This window comes from Rattus norvegicus, chromosome 16 (assembly GCF_036323735.1).
Source record: "Rattus norvegicus strain BN/NHsdMcwi chromosome 16, GRCr8, whole genome shotgun sequence".
Lineage (NCBI taxonomy): Eukaryota > Metazoa > Chordata > Mammalia > Rodentia > Muridae > Rattus > Rattus norvegicus.
In genome coordinates, this window is record NC_086034.1 from 20,581,790 (window position 1) to 20,598,970 (window position 17,181).

The window sequence follows — 17,181 nt, forward strand, 5'->3', positions numbered from 1 at the left end:
TACTGTAGGTTTCAGGGTTTGAAGCTGACTGATATTGAGGATTACCTTTGCCCTCCAGTAGCAGACAGGTTACCTTCCAGTATTATGAACTCTGGTTAGTAGTGTGAAGAGTCTAGTTAGACCCCGGCTCAACCTATCCCCCCCTGTGATGACAGAAATGTTATCTTCAGAAGTCAGTCCTGAACATCAGATTGTATAGAGCAACCAATAGTCTTGGCACTGGCTTGTGATGGTCAAGGTTTTCTATAGGACCCTTTGGGTAATGACTCAACAGGTTGCCACCCATTCCTGTTGCTGGATTTGTAACTTGGTGGCACAACATGTCTAGGTGGAGCCTCGTATCATGTTAGTTTTTGGCTCCATATGTATTCCATACATATAGGAAGCTAATAGAGTAGCAGATTTCCATTTAATTTTTTCAAAGGGACTTTAGTGTTTGTTGTCCCTCCCCTTATTTCCTACTTTACCTAGGCTTGCATGCCAGGGCAGTGGGTGCTTGGTTAAGAAAAAGAAACTGACCCTCTTCCTTATCAAGTATGAATCTGTGTGCCCATTCCAACATGCAGCCTGCAGGTGACCTGGATACACTGGAGAGAGTGATCAACTCCAGTCAACATCATGTTGATGAATATGAAAGGAGGGTAATGGGGCTTGAAAAATGCGAGGGAGGTAGAAGTGTGTACCCTTTGCCTCTACCCATTTCTCCTGGTTCCCTCTCATTAACCCCTCCTATTCTAGCTTTTCTTTATCTCTTCCCAACACTATACACTCCTTCCTCTTCCTGGGCAGATATTCCTCTGCCCCCTAGTTCCCTAGTAGATAGTCAGGAATCCTGTGTGGTTATCCAGATTGTAGTTCTCATATCAGATACTTAAAACCTAACATCCTTAACAGCAGACACATGAAATGTTTGTTGTTTTGGGTCTGGGTTTGCTAAATCAGGATGATTTTTTTAGGTCCATCAGGCCAGTCTTAGGGTTACAGATTGCAATGGCTGCCCTAACTGCCCTCAGTACTCCCTTTGAAGGCCATGCAAATAGATCTACTTCAGCGTCAACATTGACAGAGCTTTGAACAAGCACTGAGGGGGCTGGGCTCCTAACAGTGGAGTCTGAGGGGGGCACACATGGAGCATAAGCATAGGGTACAGTCCGTAAGCCAGCTCCATTGTGAGCTCAGAGCATGTCACTATGGTGGTGCCAGTGCAGCTGTGTTACTAGGTGATGAAGTATAGTTCAATTAACCCTGAACGAGCAGGTCTTGCCTACACTTCTTTGGCAAGAATTGGTGATTTTAGCAAACTCTTATCGTATAATTTGGGAGGTGGAGATTAGCTAAATGGGAGGGAAGAGAGGGTAAGAAGGTCCTGGGCGGCCCTAGAGCTCCATAATGGAGGAAGATTTTGAATATGATGCTCTGGCATTGAAGTTCCCCAGAAGGGGACGCTGGTACACCCGTCTGTGGCGCTCCTGTCCTGGTTTTGGATGCCTGCGTCAAAAGAAAACGACGAAATTTCCCCTCTATCTGATCGGGTATGATCCCGTGGGTCGATTACAAAGAGCGGCCTGTGTTGGGGACGTGGAGAAAATTGAAAGTATGATCCATGAGTGTCATCATCATGTGGATGAATCTGATTGGAGGGGCAGGTAATGGGGCTTCAAATTGATGAGGGGAGTAAAAGGAGGAGGGTGGGAACTGTTAGGGACACTCAGGGCTAAGGAGGAAGACAAATCAACTTCCAGGGCTACAATCTGAGGGTAGAGAGTGGTCATACATAGGCTCATTTTCACTGGGGACCCCTGGGTTTTATACCTGCTAAATGCTCTTAGTCGTATGAGACCTCCACACTGTGGAACAGCAGCTCCTAGGCCTTAATGAAACTACATAATTTTATTCTTATGTTAACCCTTACATTTTGTAAACATACAAAAAGACACACACACTCACACACATAAATACCGTTGTTTTGCCTCTGTGTATTTTCTGTGTACCATTGTGATAGAACCTGGTGCAGGATCCCCTGGAACTGCAGCTATAGACAGTTGTGAGCTGCCCTGTGTGTCTTAGCAATCAAACTGAGTTCTCTACTAAACAAAACTAGAGCTGTTATTGCCAAGACCCCTATCTAGATTTTCTTTCTTCTTTGTTGTTGTTGTTTTCTGTTTTTTCATTTTTATTAGATAGTTCATACATTTACATTTCAATGTTATGTCCTGTCCTGCCTCTTCCATCCCACTTCCCACTCCCCCTGTTTCTATGACGACTTTCTTAATACATAATATGATGCAATATAATAATGTATAATATAATATAATGTATATGATACAATATAATAATATAGTATAAAATAATAATGGATCAAAGACATTTAGAACTGGAACTGTGACCATGCTCCCATGTAATCACCTTCTGTACTGTTGTTTTTACATCGATACACATGTGAAGGACAGAGATTGTCCTCATCTCACTTCCTGTGCCCCACACGTGTGGAGCTTAGGGTGTGGTGGTCAGAGACAATGTCGACTGCTAGTTATGTTGTACCACCATGGGGTTCTAAGGCCTGAGCTCAGGCAAGCAGGCCTCCCTGTGGGTTCCAGCCCATCGTCCCTCTGTTCTGGAGACTCCACTCAAGCAAGTCCATGGTGTGCTTTATTTACTGTCTTGGAGCACACTGATCCTCACACTTGTAGGCAAGTGAGCTTTGCGGATCCCCTTATCCCAAGATCAGCAGTCAGGTTTTCAGGACAAATGCTTTACCAGTTGAGTTTTAACAACTACCCCAGCCCCTCATTCCTTTTTCTCTGTGTGTGTGTGGGTTCTTACCATGAACCCCCTTGCTCATCGTCCCTCCTCCTCTTATATGAGGGTTCACCCCCACCCGTTTGCCCACTCCTTCCGGATTCCCTGCCTTAGCATTCCGTTCCACTGGGGCTAGAGCCTTGGCAGGACCACGAGCTTCTCCTCTTATTGGTGCCCAACAAGGCCATCCTCTTCTACATATGCAGTTGAAGCCAGGGGTCTTTCCATGTGAACTCTTTAGATGAACGGATATCTGGGTTCTCTCCAGCTCCTGGCTATTGTAAATAAGGCTGTTGTGAATGTTATGGAATATGTTTCTTTGTTTTATATTGGAGCCCTTTTTGTGTATATGCACAGGAGTGTGTAAAGCTGGGTCCTCCAAACAGATTTCCAGAGTTGTCCCAGCTTGCTCTCCCACCTACAAAGGAGGAGTGTTCCTCCTTCTCCAAATCCTCGCCTACCTCTGTTGCCTGAGTTTTGATCTTAGCCACTCTGACTGGTGTGGCGTTGAATCACAGGGTGGTACTGATTTGCATTTTCTCTGATGACTAAATATGTTGACCAGTCATTTAGGTTCTTTTTGGCCATTTGATATTCCTCAATTCAGAATTCTTTGTTTAGCTCTGCTCCCCATTTTGTAATAGAGTAATTTGATTCTCTGGAGTCCAACTATTTGAATTCTATGTGTATATTGGATGTAAGCCTTCTATCAGATGTAGGATTCATAAAAATCTTTTCCAATCTGTTAGTAGCCATTTTCTTCTAATGACAGTACTCTTTGCCTTACAGAAGCTTTGCAATTTGATGAGGTCCCATTTGTTGATTCTTGATCTTGGAGAATAAACTATTGCTGTTCTGTTCAGGAAATTTTCCCAAGTATTCCAGGCTCATGTATTCTAGGCTCTTCCCCATGTTTTCTTCTTTTAAGTTGAGTATATCTGGTTTTATGTGGAGATCCTTGATTTGCTTGGATTTTAACTGTGTACAGGGTGATAAAAAAGGTTTGATTTGCAGTCTACATGCTGAGTGCCAGTTGATTCAGCACCAGTTGTTGAAAAAGCTATCTTTTTCCCACTAGATGGTTTTAGTTCTTTTGTTAAAAATCAAGTGACCATAGGTAGGTGTATGGGTTCATTTCTGGGTCTCCTATTCTATTCCATTGATCTACTTGCCTATCGCTGTACCAGTATCATAACATTTTTATCACTATTGCTCTGTAATACAGCTTAAGGTTAGGGAGGGTGATTCCCCCAGAATTTTTTTTCTTGTTGAGTATAGTTCTCAGGATCCTGTTTTTTTGTTAATGCAAGTGAATTTCCAAATCGCTCTTTCTACCTCCATGGGGAATGGAGTTAGAATTTTGATGGAGATTGCGTCGAATCAGTAGATTGCTTTTGGACAGATGCCCAATTTTATAATGTTAATCCTGCCAATCTGTGAGAATGGGAGATCTTTCCATCTTATGAGATCTTCTATTCTTTCTTCAGAGACTTGAAGTTCTTACCAAACAGGATTTTCACTTGCTTGGTTAGAGTCACACTGGGTTATTTTATTTTATTTGTGATTATTCTGAAGGTGTTGTTTCCCTAATTCCTTTCTTAGCCTGTTCATCCTTTGAATAGAGAAAGGCTACTGATTTGTTTGAGTTAATTTTGTATCCAGCCACTTTGCTGAATTTGTTTAAGGGGGCATCCTTGACTACTCCCTGATTTTAGTGGTATTCCTTCAACTTTCTCTCAATTTAGTTTGATGTAGGCTATTGGTTTGCTGTATATTGCTTTTCCTATGTTTATAGTAAGCTTTGAATTCCTGATTTTTCCAAGACTTTTAAAGGTTAGCACCTCATTCTTATATCCTGTCTTTATGGTTGAAGGGGAATCGATGACACACCACCATATTTTCCCTAGTTCACATGCTTCTTGATCATTTTGTTATTCTAAGATGTTAATTAGTCTTTAAGGTGGAGCTTCATATAAAGAATACAAGAATGAAGTTTAGTTTTAAAATATTCTTCTGTTCATTGAATATTTTCTTTAAAAACACTGAATTGTCCAATGGTAATTTTTCATTCTGTCAGTCCATTTATTCCCCACATGTAACTTAGATATCCCCTGTGTAGAATACACGTTCTAATATCTCTCAAGATCTTCCCATTTGTAAAACTTCATTTCTCTGCCCAGTCAAGCTTCCTTACATTCTATAAATTTAAATATAACATGAAATGAACATTACTCTTTGGAACCCTTCTTTCATTTTACTGAAACTCTATGAATCTCAAGCAAGGCAGCTATGCCACCATAGGTTATTACCTTGTAGCAATATTTACCTGATTTTGGTGTGAGTCCATGGGCACATTGATCAATATATGGCAAAGCATGAGGTCCTGGTTTCTATACCGAGTATAGAAGTGTTACATATGGGCATAAAAAATGAAATGTGAAAATAAAAATAAAAGAAAGTATTGAGGACTGAGGGCTTATATTTTGTTCACTGTTAAAAATGTACATAGATGCAAGTGACCGGTAAAATTGCCACTTACCTGTCGATTGTGACATATTTTTGTTTAATGTAGGCCACAATGGGTTGCATGATAATTACCTTTAATTTTGTAAAGTGCTAAAAGTATTGCTAATTATAGTTGTAAACTAATAAAAAGGTTAAATGACCTTCCATTCTTAGAGAGGGTAAAATGTGAATGAAAATGAAGGTAACCACAATGGATAAGATAGGAGGATTAAGAAATGTAAACTTCTTTTATATGAATTTTTTTATGTGTACTGCTGATAAAATCCTGTTTTTCTCTCACAGAATAGTTCTGTTTGTTATCACTAGGAAGAGAAATCATTACCATGATCAGGAAATGCTGAGCTCTCAGGAGCTGGAAATGCTTGTAGTGTTGTAGCAGATTTCTTCCCCATTCGAACTGAAACATCAGAGTAGCCCCTATTAAGATATGTTTAATGTTCATCCCTTGGATGGGGACATGGAGTCATGGAGCTCCTGAAAATACCGAGGAGTAACTAGTAAGTTCCAGATATTAGAGTATGACTTAAATTCAAGCTGAGATCAATTTGGGAACTTTTCTAGGATTCAGACAGGCTGCTTTGAGCAGCGAAGAAGGTCAGGATAGAACACCTGCCTTAAATAGGAAGAGTCATGTACCATATCCCTAGCACAGTAAATGAACATTTGAGTAGACCTCAATAAATAAGAACATTGTAGTTACTTTCTTCCATCAGATAGAAATCACCTTCATATTATGTAGTACTTACAGGTGATGATAGTCTTACTGGGAATTCAGAGATGTTGCTAAATGTGTTTTCAATTTGCAGGACATCGCTGCATTATGCGAGTGCCCACAACCATCCAGATGTAGTGACACTGTTATTAGAAAATAAGTCCAACATTAACATCCAGGATGATGAAGGCTGCACACCGTTGATTAAGGTAGCTATTGGCCATCTGTTTTGGTATGAAATGGATTAGAGGTGTCCTTGTTTGGTTTCTGTTGTTGTGAGAAAACACAGACCAAAACTTACTCAGGAGAGGAAAAAGTTATTTAGCTTACATTTATTCATCCCAGTTGATCCTCATGGGAAACCTGGTCAGGAACTCAAATCAGGAACTGGGGGGAAGAACTAAACTAGAGATCAGGGGAGAATGCAGCTTTCCATGGCTTTTACCCAGGTTTGCTCAGCTTTTTTTTTATACAACTTTGAACTCAGGCATGCCCCTACCACAAGACTTTGGGCTTTCCTACTTCTGTCTAAATAAAAAAAAAATAGTTCCACACAGTGCCCCAGAGGCCAGTCCAATTCCTCAAGTGAGGATCTTTCCAGGAGTATTAAGCATGTATCACATTGGCAAAAAGAACAAAATCTAAGCAAACAAGCAATCTCTGCATTGTGACAGCCAACCACACAGACCTGAGTGCTTAGGACATCTATGTGGGTTGGTAGAACCCCTTAATTCTACCACTTGGAAAAAGATGTGGTGGGGAGATCATTAAATGAGTCAAGCCTGGAGTATTTAAGAAGACCTTGTGTCAAAATGGAAGGAAAATATGAATAACTAAAACTCTGTCTGATTTCAGAGAAACTATTCAGTGCCATTGTAGAAATGTCTCCCTTGGCTTCCTTGAAGTGAAGATGTATTTCTTTGTACAATTTCCACAGGCTGCGCAGCGGGACAACACACATTGTGTTTGTGTATTGCTCAGGCACAATGCTAATCCAAATTTGATGGATTACAGTGGGAATACAGCCTTTCACCATGCCATTTCCAGGGGCAGCATAGCAATTGTAAAGATGCTCCTGGAGTACAACGTAGATATTGAAGCCAAAACAGAGGTAAAGGTCATTCAACTTCATTCCCAATGCACTTCTAGCTACTTCTAGCTGGGACACTCAGACCTATTTTCTACATGCAGAACCTCAAGCATTCTCACTGAATGTTTTCAGAGGAACGCTTTTTCTCTTTAAATATATATGTGTGTGTGTGTGTGTGTGTGTGTGTGTGTGTGTGTGTGTGTGTGTGTGTGTGTCTGTGTGTGTGTGTATTTATAATTAGTGCCAAAAAACCCACAGAATAGCATACTTTGTCTCAGCGTTGACTTTAAGTTTGAAATTCAAGATTATAGGCTTTAGGATTACACACACACACACACACACACAGACACACACACACACACACACACACATACACACACACATCACATCACATCACATCTACACCAACAAGGAAAAGAAATACATTTCAAGTTTAATGATTGTAGAATATATAGAACTGGGTTGCTGCTAAGAAGGTATTGATGTGTGTTTGGCTCAGGAATGAGGGCAGACTGGGAAAGGAGAGAGGTGTCAGGCAAATTAGAAAATCTGATCATTGAGAAAATATACAAAACATTTTTATGATTTTCAAAAGTTTTGGTATTCATAGAAGATGCTATTGCCCTTGGGAGATAATTCTTAGTTTAGAAAAGAAATATATTTGGAGTGCAGATTGAGAAACTCTGCTCCAGATACCTCTTGAGCACACTCCTTCAACAGGGGCATACCAAACTTTATATTTTGGGGTTGTGTCCATGGAGGTCCTAGTTTTTGGAGCTAAGAAGATTGGAACCATTGAGTGTTTGGTGAAAATTCTGGAAGGGATTGGTGTTCATATGCAGTGTTGTGTAGACAAAAGATGTGTCAAAGGGAAGAAGAGAGCTGTGTGTGGAAAGCACAGCAGGTGTTGTAGGAAAAATGATGCCTTGTGACTCAGTACAGTGTGTGTTTATGTTCACAAAATCTGTGATGAACTTTCAGTTGAGAAACAAGTTGTTTTATAAAATGTAATATTGTTTTCTTTACAGTATGGCTTGACACCACTGCAACTTGCAACATATGAAAATCAGACTGAAATGATAAACTTCTTAGAATCAATGAGTGCAGATGCACAGGCCGTGCAAGTGTCAAACAGGTACAGTTTCTTCTCTTCTACAATCTTAGTGTTGTTCTTGATGGTGAGAATTGCTTAAGTCAGGAATATTAATATGATATTAAATGATTTGAAAAACTCTGAGAGAAATATTTAGAAAGCTTATTACACACGAAATATGAGCTAGAAAAGAGACTGTTCCAACACAACAAAAGAACAGCAGTACCAGGAGTACTACATAGCTCAGTAGTTCAGTTCGTGAGTCATGAACCAAGACAAAGAATAAGCTAGATCAGCTGTTGGTCCACTTCAGTATTTTTTATTCTGACACAGTTTGCCACTGAATTAAAGGTCATGTGTGTCATTGGCAAATGTTCTACCATGAATAAACACCCCCAGTCCCTGAGTCTGAAATTTTATAATTTCTGACCTTAAAAATGACAGTATAAGCCATATCTTTAGAATTATATGTTACATAATCACAGGTAATAAATAGTGTTTCCTAATGATCTGTTTGAAATGTCCAATGCAGTAGAAAACAACCTTTTGCTAGGAGGTGTTCGGTAAACTTTCATCCTGTAATTAACTAGCAATGTTGGTGATATTGCACTCCAAGACATTTTTGTATCACATTTCAGATGGAGCTTTTAATGTGGATATATAAATAGTTCATTTCCTTCCACATATTCTGGTATTTTAGAATTATAAATCTTCTCCTAGATTTTGTGAATGTTTAGCTCTAAAAAAATTGATCTTACAAAGCTATATACCCTTCCATATGAAATAAAATTATTATGCTGAAATTCCCTGTTTAGTACACATGTTTACCTAATGTTTATGTTGAGCCATTATTTCCAGACAACAGATCTGTGCTTTAAGGTGAGCCTTTCTAGAGAGAGCTCACTCTCCTTTCAAAACTTAATGCTCTTTGAAATATTTAATTTTATTTTTTCTTATTCATTTTACATCAAACTCACTGACCCTGTCTCAGTCTCCCTATTCCACAGTCCTTTCTGGTTCCCCTTCCCCTTCACCTCTGAGCAGTCATGGATCCCCTATGTATCCCCACACCCTGGCACTTCAAGTCTCTGCAAGGGTAGACACTTCCTCTCTCTCCAAGGTCAGACAAGGCAGCTCAGCTAGAAGGAGGTATCCCATGTATAAGCAACAGCTTTTTGATAGGCCCCATCCCAGTTGACTGGGACCCATATGAAAACCTAGCTGCTCTTCTGCTACATATGAGTGGGAAGGTGTGAGTCCAGCCCGTGTATGTTCTGTGGTTGGTGGTTCAGTCTCTGAGAGCCCCAGGCGTCCAGGTTATTTCACTTTGTTGTTTGTCCTCTGGAGTTCTTATCTCCTTGCAGACCTGGAATCTTTCCTCCTAGTGTTCCCTAAGAGTCTACTGCCATACATCCCTGAGCAAGGCAAATATTCTCTTTAGAGTTTTTAAGAGGGAGGGAGGAGAGAGAGACAGAGAGACAGAGAGAGAGAGAGAGAGAGACAGAGACAGAGACAGAGACAGAGACAGACAGAGAGAGACAGAGAGAGAGACAGAGAGAGACAGAGAGAGAGACAGAGAGAGAGACAGAGTGTCAGAGAGAGAGAGAGAGAGAGAGAGACAGAGAGAGAGATTGATTGATTGTGTGTATGCATGCTTGAGCCTTTTAGTTTGTGTTCTATTTAAAAGCTAACCATGCCTCATGTTTTCTCTTGAGAAAGTCGCAAGGATACCAGTCAACAGTCATAGTGAATTGCTGAAAAATAAATTCAAAATTGTTTGACTAGACCTGTAGTTCCATGAATTACATCCCAGACTGTGGGAGGGAGGAGACACACAGACCTTTGTGAGTTAAGTACAACATGGTCTATGGCGTGGGTTTCAGACCAGCATGGCTACATAGTGAGATCCGGTTTCAAAAAACATTGTTTGTGAACATCTAAACTAAGATACAGGGGACTGAAATATAAAGGGCTTCAAATGCTCGCTAAATGTTTTTCTTATGAATAGTACAATAACCATAACTTATAAATCTATGCCACAGTGCAAGAAGACCAGCACATAAAAAAGAAGTGAAGCATGTAAGATTTTTGGAAGGTAAGATTTTTTATATCATATATAAATTTACTATATTGTAGCTGGTCTTATTCACCCTAGATAAAATAGTGCGGACATTTTAGCTCCTCTCCTACTGTGACCACACAAGGCAGCCCAGCTAGCAGAAAGGAATCCAAATGCAGGCAACAGAATGAGAACCTGCCCTCACTTCAGTAAATCAGGAGTCCACATGAAGAGCACGTGAAGCTGCACGTCTGCTACCTCTGAATATGGGGTCTATGTGCAGCCCTGACGTGCTCTTTGATAGGTGGTTCAGTCCCTGTGAGCCCTCATGGGCCCCTGTTGGTTAATCTGTAGGTTTTCTTGTTGTGTTTCTGAACCTTCAATGGCACTGTCCTCCTTTGAATTCAATATCCTTCCCCCAACTCTTTCACAAGACGCCCCAACCTCCACCTGATATTTATTTGGCTGTGGGTGTGTACATCTGTTTCTATCCAGTGCTTGATGAAGACTCTCAGAAGAATTATCCAAGGTTTCTGTCTGCAAGCATAGCAAAATATCATTAATGGAGTCAAAGACTGGCTCTCTCCCACAGGGTGGGTCTCAAGTTGGTCCAGTTATTGGTTTGGTATCTCCTTAATGTCCGTTCCATTTTAACCTGCATATCTTGCTGGTAGGATAAATTTTGGGTTGATGTTTTTCTGAGTGCTTTGGTGTTCTCCTCCTTCTCCTGGAAGTCTCCCCTGTGTACAGAAGATGACCACTGAAAGCTGCATATCACCTGCTGCTAGTAGGCTCTGCAAGTCTCAGCTCCATAGATAGACTGCTAAGAGCCCCCATGGTTCCTGGTCTTTGTTTCACCACAGAGATGCCTCTCCACTGGTATCTTCTGTCCCAGCTCCCACACCACACCTGCTCTGCACCTTAGTTCCCCTCCCCATCCTACTAATTTCCCTCCCTCAATCGAATCCTGATATCTATTTCATTTTCTCTCCTGAGTGAGATTCACGCATCTTCCCTTGGGCCCTCATTACTTAGGTTCTTTAGGTCTGTGCACTGTGGCCTGGTTATTCTGTAATTTATGGCTGCTAAGGTCCTCACCTTTAAGTGAGTACATACCATGCCTGTCCTTCTCGGTTTCAGTTACCTCATCCAATATGATGTTTGCCAATCCCATCCATTTGCCTGCAATTTTCTCAAATTCCATGTTTTTCATAGCTGAGTATTATTTCATTGTGCAAATATACCACATTTCCTTAATCAGTTTTTCAGTTGTCTCCTGTCCATGGCTATTACAAGGAGAGGTTTTATGAACATAGCTAAGCAAGTGTGCTTGGGTGGTATGGTGGAGCAAGTTTGGGGTATATGCCCATGATTGACATAGTTGTGTCTTAAGGTAAAAACTATTTCAAAATTTTTGGAAAAAAAAAACCCGCCAAATTGCTTTTCAAAAGGGATTTTAGGGGTTGGAGTTTAGCTCAGCGGTAGAGCACTTGCCTAGCAAGCGCAAGGCCCTGGGTTCGGTCCCCAGCTCTGAAAAAAAGAAAAAGAAAAAAAAAGAAAAGGGATTTTAATGTCTCTCCCACCAACAATGGAGGAATGTTCCCTTTGCTCAATATCCTTGTCAGCATGGCTGTCCCTTGAGGTTTTGATTCTGGCTGCTCTGACTGGTGTAGGATGGACTCAGGGTACTTCTGATCTGCATTCAGTGATGACTGAAGATGAGCATTTGATGTCTCTCGGCCTCCTGAGCATCCTCGGCTGGGAATGCTTCGTTTACCACTGTACACCATATTCAGATTGGTTTATTGCTGTCTAACTTTTTGGGCTTTTTATATATTTTAACCATTATTTCTCTGTGAAGTGTAAGACTGATGACGATCTTTTCCCAAAATGTAGGCTTCTCTTTTGTCCTTTTGATGGTGTCCTTTGCTTTACAGAGGTTTTTAAGTTTTGTGAGTCCCCATTTATCAATCATTGATATCAGAGGCTGGGACAGTGGTGTGCTGTTCAGGAAATTGTCTACTGTACCGATGTCCTCAGTATATTGAAGTTTCTGTTTCAATGTCAAGGTCTTTCATCCACATGAACTTGAGTTTTGTGCAGGTTGAGAAATACAGATCTATTTGCATTCTTCTTCATGCAGACATACAGTTACACCTGCACCATTTGTTGAAGAAACTTTCCTATTTTCCCCATTGTGTGGTTTTGCCTTTGTCAAAATCATGTGTTGGTAGGTATGTGTGTTTTTTCTTTGATTTGATTCCATCGGTCAACTTTTTGTTTCTATACTAATTCTATACAGCTTTTGTTATGATTGCTCTGTGATATGTCTTGATATCAGGGATGATGATACCTCCAAAAATTATTTAATTATTCAAGATATCTATCTATCTATCATCTATCTATCTATCTATGTATCTATCATCTATCTATCATCTATGTATCTATCATCTATCTATCATCTATCTGTCAGCTATCATGGGTTTTTTGTTTTTTAAAGAATTGCTCTTTCAAGGTCTGTAAATAATGGTCTTGCAATTTTGAAGAGAAATGCATTGACTGTGAAGATGCTTTTTGTAAGATGGCCATTTTCACCTTGTTAATCCTATCCATCTGTAGTATAGGAGATCTTTCCATCTTCAGATGTCCTGTTAATTCCTTTTTCAGAGACATAAAGTTTTTGACAGGCAGAACTTTAAGTAGCTTGATTAGAGTTGTACTGGGCTATTTAATGTTATCTGTGGTTACTGTAAAGGGTTTTGCTTGACTAAATTTTTCTTATCCCTTTTAACTGTTGCATGAGGAAGGGCTGCTGGTTTTTTGAGTTAATCTTGTATTCAGACACTTTTCTGTAAGGGTTTATCACCTTTGGTGTAGGAGTTCTTTGGTAGATTTTGTGAGGTCTCTTTTGTCTGTGGGCAGCTTTGCTTACTCTCTGGTTTTAAGTTTCTCTGCATATAAGTTGTTAGTGTTTATTGGCTGGTTCAGGTATGCAAATTTGATCACTGAGGTCTCTAAGACTTTTAACATGAAGGGGTGCTTGATTTTATCAACGACTTTATCAGCATCTAATGTGATGACCAAGTGAATTTTTTTGATATCTCCACCCCTGCCAGCTTCAGCTATCCATTCATTTTCATGGCTGTCAAGCCATCTCCCCTGTATCTCCCCAGACCCGATCCTGAAACACTCAGTTGTCTCAAATTTACCCACTCCCACCTAGTTCCTTCCTTCCTCTGCCTCCTCTGAGTATTTTCCGGTATGTTCTAAGTTAGATTCAAAATCCTCTCTTGGACCTTTCTTCTTCATCTTCTTTTGGTCTTGAGTATAGTATTGATATCCTGTACTTTATTGCTAATATCCACTTAGAAGTGAGTATACGCCATCCATGTCTTTTGGGTCTGGGTTATGTCACTCAGGAAGTTATTCTCAAGTTCTATTCATTCACCTGCAAAGGTCATTATGTCTTTGTCTTTAGTAGGTGAATAGTATCCCACATTGTCTTTTTTCATTAAAAAAAAAAAACTTCACCCTTGTCAGTTGAAGATTTCCATTCACTTTCAGGACCATCCATCCATCTCTCCTCTTCCTTACCCACACCTGATTCCGAACCCATCCCATAGCCCTCTGTATCTCTTCTCTATTCAGTTCACTCCCTCCGTCTTCCTCTTAGGACTGCTTTATGCACTCCTTTAAGTGAGATACAGGCATCCTCACTTGTGCATTCCTTCTTGTGTAGCTTTTCTGAGTCTGTGGATAATAGCATGGTGTCTGTATTTTTGGCCAATAACCATCTATAAGTGAGTACATAACACACATGTCCTGTTTGGACTCCGGAGGATATTCTCAAGTTCCATTGATTTACCTGCAAAATTCATTCTGCCTTTGTTTGTAATAGTGGGATAATATGCCATTTTGAAAGTATACATCACTTTCTTTTTTTTTATTAACTTATGTATTTCTTATTTACATTTCAAGTGTTATTCCATTTCCCAGTTTCCAGGCCAAAATCCCCCTAACCCCTCCCACTCCCCTTCTTTATGGGTGTTCCCCTCCCCATCCTCCCCCATTGCCGCCCTCCCCCCAACAATCACGTTCACTGGGGATACAGTCTTGGCAGGACCCAGGGCTTCCCCTTCCACTGGTGCTCTTACTAGCCTATTCATTGCTACCTATGAGGTCAGAGTCCAGGGTCAGTCCATGTATAGTCTTTAGGTAGTGGCTTAGTCCCTGGAAGCTCTGGTTGCTTGGCATTGTTGTTCATATGGGGTCTCGAGCCCCTTCAAGCTCTTCCAGTCCTTTCTCTGATTCCTTCAATGGGGGTCCTATTCTCAATTCAGTGCTGGCATTCACCTATGCATTTGCTGTATTCTGGCTGTGTCTCTCAGGAGAGATCTACATCCGACTCCAGTCTGCCTACACTTCTTTGCTTCATCCATCTTGTCTAATTGGGTGGCTGTATATGTATAGGCCACATGTGGGGCAGGCTCTGAATGGGTGTTCCTTCAGTCTCTGTTTTAATCTTTGCCTCTCTATTCCCTGCCAAGGGTATTCTTGTTCCCCTTTTAAAGAAGGAGTGAAATATTCACATTTTGATCATTCATCTTGAGTTTCAGGTGTTCTATGCATCTAGGGTAATTCAAGCATTTGGGCTAATATCCACTTATCAATGAGTGCATACCATATGTGTTTTTCTGTGATTGGGTTAGCTCACTCAAGATGATATTTTCCAGTTCCAACCATTGCGTATGAATTTCACAAAGGTATTGTTTTTGATAGCTGAGTAATATTCCATTGTGTAGATGTACCACATTTTCTGTATCCATTCCTCTGTTGAAGGGCATATGGGTTCTTTCCAGCTTCTGGCTATTATAAATAAGGCTGCTATGAACATAGTGGAGCACATGTCTTTTTTATATGTTGGGGCATCGTTTGGGTATATGCGCAAGAGAGGTATAGCTGGATCCTCAGGCAGGTCAATGTCCAATTTTCTGAGGAACCTCCAGACTGATTTCCAGAATGGTTGTACCAGTCTGCTTTCCCACCAACAATGGAGGAGTGTTCCTCTCTCTCCACATCCTCGCCAGCATTTGCTGTCACCTGAGTTTTTGATCTTAGCCGTTCTTACTGGTATGAGGTGAAATCTGAGGGTTGTTTTGATTTGCATTTCCCTTATGATTAAAGATGTTGAACATTTCTTTAGGTGTTTCTCAGCTGTTTCACATTCCTCAGCTGTGAATTCTTTGTTTAGCTCTGAACCCCATTTTTTAATAGGGTTATTGGTCTCCCTGCACTCTAACTTCTTGCGTTCTTTGTATATTTTGGATATAAGACCTCTATCTGTTGTAGGATTGGTAAAGATCGTTTCCCACTCTGTTGGTTGCCGTTTTGTCCTAACTACAGTGTCCTTTGCCTTACAGAAGGTTTGCAGTTTTATGAGATCCCATTTGTCGATTCTTGATCTTAGAGCATAAGCCATTGGTGTTTTGTTCAGGAAATTATTTCCAGTGCCCACGTGTTCCAGATTCTGCCCTAGTTTTTCTTCTATTAGTTTGAGTGTATCTGGTTTGATGTGGAGGTCCTTGATCCACTTGGACTTAAGCTTTGTACAGGGTGATAAGCATGGATTGATCTGCATTCTTCTACATGTTGACCTCCAGCTGAACCAGCACCATTTGCTGAAAATGCTATCTTTTTTCCATTGGATGGTTTTGGCTCCTTTGTCAAAAATCAAGTGCCCATAGGTCTGTGGGTTCATTTCTGGGTCTTCAATTCTGTTCCATTGGTCTATCTGTCTGTCTCTGTACCAATACCATGCAGTTTTTATCACTATTGCTCTGTAATACTGCTTGAGTTCAGGGATAGTGATTCCCCCTGAAGTCCTTTTATTGTTGAGGATAGTTTTAGCTATCCTGGGTTTTTGGTTATTCCAGATGAATTTACAAATTGTTCTGTCTAACTCTTTGAAGAATTGGATTGGTATTTTGATGGGGATTGCATTGAATCTGTAGATCGCTTTTGGTAAGATGACCATTTTTACTATATTAATCCTGCCAATCCATGAGCATGGGAGATCTTTCCATCTTCTGAGGTCTTCTTCAATTTCTTTCTTCAGAGTCTTGAAGTTCTTCTTGTACAGATCTTTTACTTGCTTGGTTAAAGTCACGCCGAGGTACTTTATATTATTTGGGTCTATTATGAAGGGTGTCGTTTCCCTAATTTCTTTCTCGGCTTGTTTCTCTTTTGTGTAGAGGAAGGCTACTGATTTATTTGAGTTAATTTTATACCCAGCCACTTTACTGAAGTTGTTTATCAGCTTTAGTAGTTCTCTGGTGGAACTTTTGGGATCACTTAAATGTACTATCATATCATCTGCAAATAGTGATATTTTGACTTCTTCTATTCCAATCTGTATCCCCTTGACCTCCTTTTATTGTCTGATTGCTCTGGCTAGAACTTCAAGAACGATATTGAATAAGTAGGGAGAGAGTGGGCAGCCTTGTCTAGTCCCTGATTTTAGTGGGATTGCTTCAAGTTTCTCTCCACTTAGTTTAATGTTAGCAATTGGTTTGCTGTGTATGGCTTTTACTATGTTTAGGAATGGGCCTTGAATTCCTATTCTTTCCCGGACTTTTATCATGACGGGGTGTTGAATTTTGTCAAACGCTTTCTCAGCGTCTAATGAAATGATCCTGTGGTTTTGTTCTTTCAGTTTGTTTATATAATGGATCACGTTGATGGTTTTCCGTATATTAAACCATCCCTGCATGCCTGGGATGAAGCCTACTTGATCATGGTGGATGATTGTTTTGATGTGCTCTTGGATTCGGTTTGCCAGAATTTTATTGAGTATTTTTGCGTCTATATTCATAAGGGAAATTGTTCTAAGTTCTCTTTCTGTG

The 17,181-nt window shown here is 40.4% G+C and overlaps 1 protein-coding gene across 1 annotated transcript; it reads left to right on the plus strand.

The window, feature by feature from the left end:
- Positions 1-333: 333 nt before the first annotated feature.
- LOC134482337 (ankyrin repeat domain-containing protein 7-like) lies at positions 334-14,278 on the plus strand. The gene is made up of 4 exons (XM_063275827.1): positions 334-1,646; positions 6,132-6,246; positions 6,975-7,148; positions 8,156-14,278. The coding sequence occupies exons 1-4, from the start codon at positions 1,390-1,392 to the stop codon at positions 8,318-8,320; spliced, it is 711 nt and encodes a 236-aa protein (XP_063131897.1). The 5' UTR covers positions 334-1,389; the 3' UTR covers positions 8,321-14,278.
- The last annotated feature ends 2,903 nt before the right edge of the window (positions 14,279-17,181 follow it).